The sequence below is a fragment of the Oncorhynchus keta genome, unplaced genomic scaffold (assembly GCF_023373465.1).
Source record: "Oncorhynchus keta strain PuntledgeMale-10-30-2019 unplaced genomic scaffold, Oket_V2 Un_contig_12739_pilon_pilon, whole genome shotgun sequence".
Classification (NCBI taxonomy): Eukaryota; Metazoa; Chordata; class Actinopteri; order Salmoniformes; family Salmonidae; genus Oncorhynchus; species Oncorhynchus keta.
Window position 1 is genome coordinate 55,001 of NW_026277973.1, and position 12,500 is coordinate 67,500.

The 12,500-nt window shown below is 45.6% G+C and overlaps 1 protein-coding gene across 1 annotated transcript in view; it reads right to left on the minus strand.

Moving 5' to 3' along the window:
* The window catches only part of LOC127918012 (transient receptor potential cation channel subfamily M member 5-like), a 60,614-nt gene that overhangs the window by 21,534 nt on the left and 26,580 nt on the right, over positions 1-12,500 (minus strand). Inside the window, 2 exon segments of the mRNA XM_052501223.1 lie at positions 9,027-9,172; positions 9,626-9,749. Coding sequence (XP_052357183.1) covers positions 9,027-9,172; positions 9,626-9,749 — 270 coding nt within the window.

Here is a 12,500-nt window from a genome sequence, read left to right on the forward strand (position 1 = left end):
CTGTCCGGCGCCGCTGCCGGAGCCTCCCGCCTGTCCGGCGCCGCTGCCGGAGCCTCCCGCCTGTCCGGCGCCGCTGCCGGAGCCTCCCGCCTGTCCGGCGCCACTGCCGGAGCCTCCCGCCTGTCCGGCGCTGCTGCCGGAGCCTCCCGCCTGTCCGGCGCCGCTGCCGGAGCGTCCCGCCTGTCTGGCGCCGCTGCCGGAGCGTCCCGCCTGTCTGGCGCCGCTGCCGGAGCGTCCCGCCTGTCCGGCGCCGCTGCTGGAGCGTCCCGCCTGTCCGGCGCCGCTGCCTCCTGTAGCAGCTCCACGCACCAGGCTGTCTCTCTGTCTCCTCTCTGCAGGTGCTCCCGCCTGTCCGGGCGCCGCTGCCGGAGCGTCCCGCCTGTCCGGCGCCGCTGCCGGAGCCTCCCGCCTGTCCGGAGCCTCCCGCCTGTCCGGCGCCGCTGCCGGAGCCTCCCGCCTGTCCGGGCGCCACTGCCGGAGCCTCCCGCCTGTCCGGCGCCACTGCCGGAGCCTCCCGCCTGTCCGGGCGCCGCTGCCGGAGCCTCCCGCCTGTCCGGCACCGCTGCTGGAGCGTCCCGCCTGTCCGGCGCCGCTGCCTCCTGTAGCAGCTCCACGCACCAGGCTGTCTCTCTGTCTCCTCTCTGCAGGTGCTCCCGCCTGTCCGCGCGCGCTGCCGGAGCGTCCCGCCCATCCGGCGCCGCTGCCGGAGCCCCTCAGCCCAGAGGCGCCAGAGCCCCTCAGCCCAGAGGCGCCAGAGCCCCTCAGCCCAGAGGCGCCAGAGCCCTCAGCCCAGAGGCGCCAGAGCCCCTCAGCCCAGAGGCGCCAGAGCCCCTCAGCCCAGGCGCCAGAGCCCCTCAGCCCAGAGGCGCCAGAGCCCCTGACCCTCTGTCCAGAGCTTCTGCCCCTCTGTCCCGAGCTGCCCCTCTGTCCAGTGGGGTCATTGAGAGGGGTTGCCATGGTGAGAAAGCCACGGAGGCGGAAAATAAGGCGGACAAAGACAAGGGTGAAGTGGGGTCCGCGTCCCCGCGCCAGAACCGCCACCGCGGACAGACGCCCACCCAGACCCTCCCCTATAGGTCAAGGTTTTGCGGCCGGAGTCCGCACCTTTGGGGGTACTGTCACGTTCTGACCTTTATTTTCTGTGTTTTGTGTTTAGTTAGTATGGTCAGGGGCGTGAGTTGGGTGGGCAGTCTATGTTTGTTTGTCTAGGTTTTGGGAATTTCTATGTTTCGGCCTAGTATGGTTCTCAATCAGAGGCAGGTGTCATTAGTTGTCTCTGATTGAGAATCATACTTAGGTGGCCTGGGTTTCACTGTGTGTTTGTGGGTGATTGTTTCCTGTCTCTGTGTGTGCACCAGATAGGACTGTAATTTGAGTTTTCACATTTCTTGTTTTGTTAGTTTGTTCATGTACCTTAAAGCATTAAAAAGTACCATGGAAAATTACCACGCCGCGTATTGGTCCTCTGATCCGTTTCGCCTCTCCTCTTCGGAAGAAGAGGAGGAAACTCATTACACATAGGTCATACTAATTATATTACATAGGCCATACTAATTATATTACATAGGTCATACTAATTATATTACATAGGTCATACTAATTATATTACATAGGCCATACTAATTATATTACATAGGCCATACTAATTATATTACATAGGCCATACTAATTATATTACATAGGTCATACTAATTATATTACATAGGTCATACTAATTATATTACATAGGCCATACTAATTATATTACATAGGCCATACTAATTATATTACATAGGCCATACTAATTATATTACATAGGTCATACTAATTATATTACATAGGCCATACTAATTATATTACATAGGCCATACTAATTATATTACATAGGCCATACTAATTATATTACATAGGTCATACTAATTATATTACATAGGCCATACTAATTATATTACATAGGTCATACTAATTATATTACATAGGTCATACTAATTATATTACATAGGCCATACTAATTATATTACATAGGTCATACTAATTGTATTACATAGGTCATACTAATTATATTACATAGGTCATACTAATTATATTACATAGGCCATACTAATTATATTACATAGGCCATACTAATTGTATTGCATAGGTCATACTAATTGTATTACATAGGTCATACTAATTGTATTACATAGGTCATACTAATTATATTACATAGGCCATACTAATTGTATTACATAGGTCATACTAATTATATTACATAGGTCATACTAATTGTATTACATAGGTCATACTAATTATATTACATAGGCCATACTAATTATATTACATAGGTCATACTAATTGTATTACATAGGTCATACTAATTGTATTACATAGGTCATACTAATTATATTACATAGGTCATACTAATTGTATTACATAGGTCATACTAATTGTATTACATAGGTCATACTAATTGTATTACATAGGTCATACTAATTGTATTACATAGGTCATACTAATTGTATTACATAGATCATACTAATTGTATTGCATAGGTCATACTAATTGTATTAATTAGATCATACTAATTGTATTACATAGGTCATACTAATTGTATTAATTAGATCATACTAATTGTATTACATAGGTCATACTAATTGTATTACATAGGTCATACTAATTGTATTACATAGGTCATACTAATTGTATTACATAGGTCATACTAATTGTATTACATAGGTCATACTAATTATATTACATAGGTCATACTAATTGTATTGCATGTTTAACATATATATTTTTTTCAAGTGAGGCGAGTACAGTTTAGTCTCTTGGGGAGGTTAAAAGAGGTAGTTCAGCCGTAATCTAAGAGGATGTTGTGAATTGTTTTACTACACTTTTACTACTGTAAAAGTGTAGAACACACAGAAACCATCAGATGGCACATCAGCCCATAAAACACACCTATCAACACTGAAACCAGCAGAGGGCACATCAGCCCATAAAACACACCTATCAACACTGAAACCAGCAGAGGGCACATCACCCCATAAAACACACCTATCAACACTGAAACCAGCAGAGGGCACATCACCCCATAAAACACACCTATCAACACTGAAACCATCATAAAACACACCTATCAACACTGAAACCATCATAAAACACACCTATCAACACTGAAACCATCAGAGGGCACATCACCCCATAAAACACACCTATCAACACTGAAACCAGCAGCGGGCACATCACCCCATAAAACACACCTATCAACACTGAAACCAGCAGAGGGCACATCACCCCATAAAACACACCTATCAACACTGAAACCAGCAGAGGGCACATCACCCCATAAAACACACCTATCAACACTGAAACCATCAGAGGGCACATCACCCCATAAAACACACCTATCAACACTGAAACCATCAGAGGGCACATCACCCCATAAAACACACCTATCAACACTGAAACCATCAGAGGGCACATCACCCCATAAAACACACCTATCAACACTGAAACCATCAGAGGGCACATCACCCCATAAAACACACCTATCAACACTGAAACCATCAGAGGGCACATCACCCCATAAAACACACCTATCAACACTGAAACCATCAGAGGGCACATCACCCCATAAAACACACCTATCAACACTGAAACCAGCAGAGGGCACATCAGCCCATAAAACACACCTATCAACACTGAAACCAGCAGAGGGCACATCACCCCATAAAACACACCTATCAACACTGAAACCATCAGAGGGCACATCACCCCATAAAACACACCTATCAACACTGAAACCATCAGAGGGCACATCAGCCCATAAAACACACCTATCAACACTGAAACCAGCAGAGGACACATCACCCCATAAAACACACCTATCAACACTGAAACCAGCAGAGGGCACATCACCCCATAAAACACACCTATCAACACAGAAACCATCAGAGGGCACATCACCCCATAAAACACACCTATCAACACTGAAACCAGCAGAGGGCACATCACCCCATAAAACACACCTATCAACACTGAAACCATCAGAGGGCACATCACCCCATAAAACACACCTATCAACACTGAAAACATCAGAGGGCACATCACCCCATAAAACACACCTATCAACACTGAAACCAGCAGAGGGCACATCAGCCCATAAAACACACCTATCAACACTGAAACCAGCAGAGGGCACATCACCCCATAAAACACACCTATCAACACTGAAACCATCAGAGGGCACATCACCCCATAAAACCCACCTATCAACACTGAAACCAGCAGAGGGCACATCACCCCATAAAACACACCTATCAACACTGAAACCAGCAGAGGGCACATCACCCCATAAAACACACCTATCAACACTGAAACCAGCAGAGGGCACATCAGCTTATAAAACACACCTATCAACACTGAAACCATCAGAGAGCACATCACCCCATAAAACACACCTATTAACACTGAAACCATCAGAGGGCACATCACCCCATAAAACACACCTATCAACACTGAAACCAGCAGAGGGCACATCACCCCATAAAACACACCTATCAACACTGAAACCATCAGAGGGCACATCACCCCATAAAACACACCTATCAACACTGAAACCAGCAGAGGGCACATCACCCCATAAAACACACCTATCAACACTGAAACCAGCAGAGGGCACATCAGCCCATAAAACACACCTATCAACACTGAAACCAGCAGAGGGCACATCACCCCATAAAACACACCTATCAACACTGAAACCAGCAGAGGGCACATCAGCCCATAAAACACACCTATCAACACTGAAACCAGCAGAGGGCACATCACCCCATAAAACACACCTATCAACACTGAAACCAGCAGAGGGCACATCACCCCATAAAACCCACCTATCAACACTGAAACCAGCAGAGGGCACATCACCCCATAAAACACACCTATCAACACTGAAACCAGCAGAGGGCACATCACCCCATAAAACACACCTATCAACACTGAAACCATCAGAGGGCACATCACCCCATAAAACACACCTATCAACACTGAAACCAGCAGAGGGCACATCACCCCATAAAACACACCTATCAACACTGAAACCAGCAGAGGGCACATCACCCCATAAAACACACCTATCAACACTGAAACCAGCAGAGGGCACATCACCCCATAAAACACACCTATCAACACTGAAACCATCAGAGGGCACATCACCCCATAAAACACACCTATCAACACTGAAACCATCAGAGGGCACATCACCCCATAAAACACACCTATCAACACTGAAACCATCAGAGGGCACATCACCCCATAAAACACACCTATCAACACTGAAACCAGCAGATGGCACATCACCCCATAAAACACACCTATCAACACTGAAAACATCAGAGGGCACATCACCCCATAAAACACACCTATCAACACTGAAACCAGCAGAGGGCACATCAGCCCATAAAACACACCTATCAACACTGAAACCAGCAGAGGGCACATCACCCCATAAAACACACCTATCAACACTGAAACCATCAGAGGGCACATCACCCCATAAAACACACCTATCAACACTGAAACCAGCAGAGGGCACATCACCCCATAAAACACACCTATCAACACTGAAACCAGCAGAGGGCACATCAGCTTATAAAACACACCTATCAACACTGAAACCATCAGAGAGCACATCACCCCATAAAACACACCTATTAACACTGAAACCATCAGAGGGCACATCACCCCATAAAACACACCTATCAACACTGAAACCAGCAGAGGGCACATCACCCCATAAAACACACCTATCAACACTGAAACCATCAGAGGGCACATCACGCCATAAAACACACCTATCAACACTGAAACCAGCAGAGGGCACATCACCCCATAAAACACACCTATCAACACTGAAACCAGCAGAGGGCACATCAGCCCATAAAACACACCTATCAACACTGAAACCAGCAGAGGGCACATCACCCCATAAAACACACCTATCAACACTGAAACCAGCAGAGGGCACATCAGCCCACACCTATCAACACTGAAACCAGCAGAGGGCACATCACCCCATAAAACACACCTATCAACACTGAAACCAGCAGAGGGCACATCACCCCATAAACCCACCTATCAACAAAACCAGCAGAGGGCACATCACCCATAAAACACACCTATCAACACTGAAACCAGCAGAGGGCACATCACCCCATAAAACACACCTATCAACACTGAAACCATCAGAGGGCACATCACCCCATAAAACACACCTATCAACACTGAAACCAGCAGAGGGCACATCACCCCATAAAACACACCTATCAACACTGAAACCAGCAGAGGGCACATCACCAACACTGAAACCAGCAGAGGGCACATCACCCCATAAAACACACCTATCAACACTATCAACACTGAAACCATCAGAGGGCACATCACCCCATAAAACACACCTATTAACACTGAAACCATCAGAGGGCACATCACCCCATAAAACACACCTATCAACACTGAAACCATCAGAGGGCACATCACCCCATAAAACACACCTATCAACACTGAAACCAGCAGAGGGCACATCACCCCATAAAACACACCTATCAACACTGAAACCATCAGAGGGCACATCACCCCATAAAACCCACCTATCAACACTGAAACCATCAGAGGGCACATCAGCCCATAAAACACACCTATCAACACTGAAACCATCATAAAACACACCTATCAACACTGAAACCATCATAAAACACACCTATCAACACTGAAACCATCATAAAACACACCTATCAACACTGAAACCATCAGAGGGCACATCACCCCATAAAACACACCTATCAACACTGAAACCAGCAGAGGGCACATCACCCCATAAAACACACCTATCAACACTGAAACCATCAGAGGGCACATCACCCCATAAAACACACCTATCAACACTGAAACCAGCAGAGGGCACATCACCCCATAAAACACACCTATCAACACTGAAACCAGCAGAGGGCACATCACCCCATAAAACACACCTATCAACACTGAAACCATCAGAGGGCACATCACCCCATAAAACACACCTATCAACACTGAAACCATCAGAGGGCACATCACCCCATAAAACACACCTATCAACACTGAAACCAGCAGAGGGCACATCACCCCATAAAACACACCTATCAACACTGAAACCAGCAGAGGGCACATCACCCCATAAAACACACCTATCAACACTGAAACCATCAGAGGACACATCAGCCCATAAAACACACCTATCAACACTGAAACCAGCAGAGGGCACATCACCCCATAAAACACACCTATAAACACTGAAACCAGCAGAGGGCACATCACCCCATAAAACACACCTATCAACACTGAAACCAGCAGAGGGCACATCACCCCATAAAACACACCTATCAACACTGAAACCATCAGAGGGCACATCAGCCCATAAAACACACCTATCAACACTGAAACCAGCAGAGGGCACATCACCCCATAAAACACACCTATCAACACTGAAACCAGCAGAGGGCACATCAGCCCATAAAACACACCTATCAACACTGAAACCATCAGAGGGCACATCACCCCATAAAACACACCTATCAACACTGAAACCAGCAGAGGGCACATCAGCCCATAAAACACACCTATCAACACTGAAACCAGCAGAGGGCACATCACCCCATAAACACACCTATCAACAGTGAAACCAGCAGAGGGCACATCACCCCATAAAACACACCTCATGAAACCAGCAGAGTACACATCACACCCATAAACACTCTGTCAACACTGAAACCAGCAGAGGGCACACAGCCCACAAAACACACCAAGAACACTGAAATTGTCTGTGTACACATCACCCCAAAACACACCTATCAACACTGAAACCAGCAGAGGGCACATCACCCCATAAAACACACCTATCAACACTGAAAACCAGTCAGATGGCACATCAGCACATAAAGAGGACTCAACACTGAAACCAGCTGGAAAAACCAAGTCACACACCAAAAGGACTCTGTGAACATTGTCTGAAACCACAGAGAGGCACATCAGCCCATAAACACACCATCACACACCAAGAGGGACATCAGCCCATAAAACACACACAGTCACACTGAAACCAAGAGGGACATCTGTGAATAAAACACACCAGTCACACACCAAGAGGGTGAACATTGTCAGCACAGTAAAACACACCTATCAACACTGAAACCAGCTGTGGGCACAGTCACCCCATAAGGAGTCAACACAGTCACACACCAGCAGAGGGACATCACACACAGTCACACTGAAACCAGAGGACTCTGTGCACATCACTGTGTAACAGTCACACACCAATCAACACTGAAACCAGCAGTCACATCACCAAGAGGACACCTGTGAACATTGTCTGTCAGGGCACAGTCACACACCTAAGAACTCTGAAACCAGCAGTGGGCACAGTGTCAACAGTCAAACCAGCAGATGGCACATTGTCTGTGTACACACCTATCAACACTGAAACCAGCAGACTCTGTGCACATCTGTGCCCACAAACACACCAAGAGGACTCTGTGTCTGTGTACACAGTCACACACCAAGAGGACTCTGTGAACATTGTCTGTGTACACAGTCACACACCAAGAGGACTCTGTGAACATTGTCTGTGTACACAGTCACACACCAAGAGGACTCTGTGTACATTGTCTGTGTACACAGTCACACACCAAGAGGACTCTGTGAACATTGTCTGTGTACACAGTCACACACCAAGAGGACTCTGTGAACATTGTCTGTGTACACAGTCACACACCAAGAGGACTCTGTGTACATTGTCTGTGTACACAGTCACACACCAAGAGGACTCTGAACATTGGTCTGTGTACACAGTCACACACCAAGAGGACTCTGTGAACATTGTCTGTGTACACAGTGACACACCAAGAGGACTCTGTGTACACAGTCACATCTATCTAATGTATAATTTGTTTATGGAACACAGAGATGAAAAGTAAGGAGGTCACGTGTCTGTTTCAGTGTGTCTATGTGTGCCTGCACGTGTTACCGTGGCCTACCTGAACTCCATTGTGGGCGAAGAAGCACTTGGCGTCAGCCTCGGTTGCCAGGTTGAGGACGGTGGATTGATTCCAGCAGCGGGTCCTTCTCACCAGAAGAGCATAGGCCCTGTCTTCACTGTTAGAGTAGCACTCCCCAAACAGATCTGGCAACACACACACACACACACACACACACACACACACACACACACACACACACACACCAGACTCAACACACTTACCAAGACTTCACACCATTCAAATTGGGCTTTTGTCTGTTTGTTATATAGATTCTTATCTTGTGATGATCTCACTGTGAATTTTAACCCTTGGAGAATTTCCTAGGAAATAGATACTTTCAGGGAACATCTTTGTCTTCGTGGTATATTTCAACTAAGTGATGGTTTGTGATCCCAGAGCATTATGTCATCGCAGAGTGTGACGCTGCGTGTGTGTGTGTGTGTGTGTGTGTGTGTGTGTGTGTGTGTGTGTGTGTGTGTGTGTGTGTGTGTGTGTGTGTGTGTGTGTGTGTGTGTGTGTGTGTGTGTGTGTGTGTGTGTGTGTGTGTGTGTGTGTATGTGTGGTGCATGTGCCTACACGCTCCTCGTGTCTCTCACCCAGAGCAAACTGCTCATACTTGGCCTCCTTCATGCTACGTGCTGACTCTGCCTCTGACTCCAGGCCAGACATCTCTTTCAGGATCTTACAACCAGCTAGAGCCGCTGCTACAGCCTCAGGACCCTGGACCACAGACAGACAGACAGACAGACAGACAGACAGACAGACAGACAGACAGACAGACAGACAGACAGACAGACAGACAGACAGACAGACAGACAGACAGACAGAGACAGACAGACAGAGACAGAGAGAGAGAGAGAGAGAGACAGAGACAGAGACAGAGACAGAGACAGAGACAGAGACAGACAGCACAAAATTCAAACCCTCCAACCTAAAAACCCTGTGGTGTTGATGGTATCCTAAATGAAATGATAAAATATACAGACAACAAATTACAATTGGCTAAACTCTTTAACATCATCCTCAGCTACGACATCTTCCACAATATTTGGAATCAAGGACTGATCACCCCAATCCACAAAAGTTGAGACAAATTTGACCCCAATAACTACAGTAGGATTTGTGTCAACAGCAACCTCGGGAAAATCCTCTGCATTATCATTAACAGCAGACTTGTACATTTCCTCAGTGAAAACAATATACTGAGCAAATATCAAATTGTCTTTTTAACAAATGACCGTACGACAGACCACGTAGTCAACCTACACACCCTAATTGACAAATAAACAAATCAAAACAAAGGCAAAGTCTTCTCATGATTTGTTGATTTCAAAAAGGCTTTTGACTCAATTTGGCACGAGGGTCTGCTATACAAATGGATGGAAAGCTGTGTTGGGGAGAAAACATACAACATTATAAAATCCATGTATAAACATAACAAGTGTGAGGTTAAAATTGTCCAAAAAAAACACACTTCTTTCCACAGGGTCGTGTGGTGAGATAGGTATGCAGCTTGAGCCCCACCCTCTTCAACGTGTATATAATTTAATTGGCGAGGGCACTAGAACAGTCTGCAGCATCCAACCTCACCCTACTAGAATCTGAAGTCAAATGTCTACTGTTTGCTGATGATCTGGTGCTTCTATCCCCAACCAAGGAGGGCCTACAGCAGCACCTAGATCTGTCCCCAACCAAGGAGGGCCTACAGCAGCACCTAGATCTTCTGCACAGACCTGGGCCCTGACAGTAAATTTCAGTAAGACAAAAATAATGGTGTTCCAAAAAGGTCCAGTTGTCAGGAACACAAATACAAATTCCATCTAGACACCATTGCCCTAGAGCACACAAAAACTATACCTACCTTGGCCTAAACATCAGCACCACAGGTAACAACGATCTGAGAGACAAGGCAAGAAGGGCCTTCTACGCCATCAATTGGAACATAAAATTTGACACATCAATTAGATCTGGCAAAAAATAGTTGAATCAGCTATAGAACCCATTGCCCTTTATGGTTGTGAGGTCTGAGGTCTGCTCACCAACCAAGAACTTGCAAAATGGGATAAATACCAAATTGAAACTCTGCGTGCAGAATTCTGCACAAATATCCTCTGTGAACAACGTAAAACACCAAATAATGCATGCAGAGCAGAATTAGGCCGATACCCACTAATTATCAAAATCCAGAAAAGAGACGTTAAATTCTACAACCACCTAAAATGGAGCTATTCCCAAACCTTCCATAACAAAGCCATCACCTACAGAGAGATGAACCTGGAGAAGAGTCCACTAATCAAGCTGGTCCTGGGGCTCTGTTCCCAAACACAAACAGACCCCACAGAGCCCCAGGACAGCAACACAATTAGACCCAACCAAATCATGAGAAAACAAAAACATAATTACTTTACACATTGGAAAGAAACAGAGCAAATTAGAAATCTATTTGTCCCTAAACAGAGAGTACACAGTGGCAGAATACTTGATCACTGTCACTGACCCAAACTTAAGGAAAGCTTTGACTATGTACAGACTCAGTGAGCATAGCCTTGCTATTGAGAGAGGACGCCATAGGAAGACATGGCTCTCAAGAGAAGACAGGCGATTTGCACACTGCCAACAAAATTAGGTGCAAACTGAGCTGCACTTCCTAACCTCCTGCCAAATGTCTGACCATATTAAAGACACATATTTCCCTTCGGGTTACACAGACCCACAAAGAATTTGAAAAACAAATCCAAATTTGAAAAACTCCTATATCTATTGGGTGAAATACCACAGTGTGCAATCACAGCAGCGAGATTTGTGACCTGTTTCCGCAAGAAAAGGGCAACCAGTGAAGAACAAACACCATCGTAAATACAACCTATATTTATGTTTATTTATTTTCCCTTAATATGTATGTGTATTTATTTTCCTGTTTGTACTTTAACTATTTGCACATCGTTACAACACTGTATATATGTCACGCCCTGACCTTAGTTCCTTTTTTATGTCTATATTTTAGTTTGGTCAGGGCGTGAGTTGGGGTGGGCATTCTATGTTTTTGTTCTATGTTTTGTATTTCTGCTTTTGGCCTGGTATGGTTCCCAATCAGAGGCAGCTGTCAATGGTTGTCTCTGATTGAGAACCATACTTAGGCAGCCTGTTTTCCCACTATGGGTTGTGGGTAGTTGTTTCCTGTTTTGTGTTGCTGCACCTTACAGGAATGTTTCGTTTTCATTTCACTCTCTTTGTTATTTTGTTTAGTGTTTCTGTTCCTAATAAATAACATGAACACTGACCACGCTGCACATTGGTCCGATCCTTCATGCTCCTCGTCAGAAGAGAAGGAAAACCGTTACAATATAGACATACTATGACATTTGAAATGTCTCTATTCCTTTAGAGCTTTTGTGAGTGTAATGTTTACTGTTTTTTATTGTTTATTATCTATTTCACTTGCTTTGGCAATGTAAACATACAGTTGAAGTT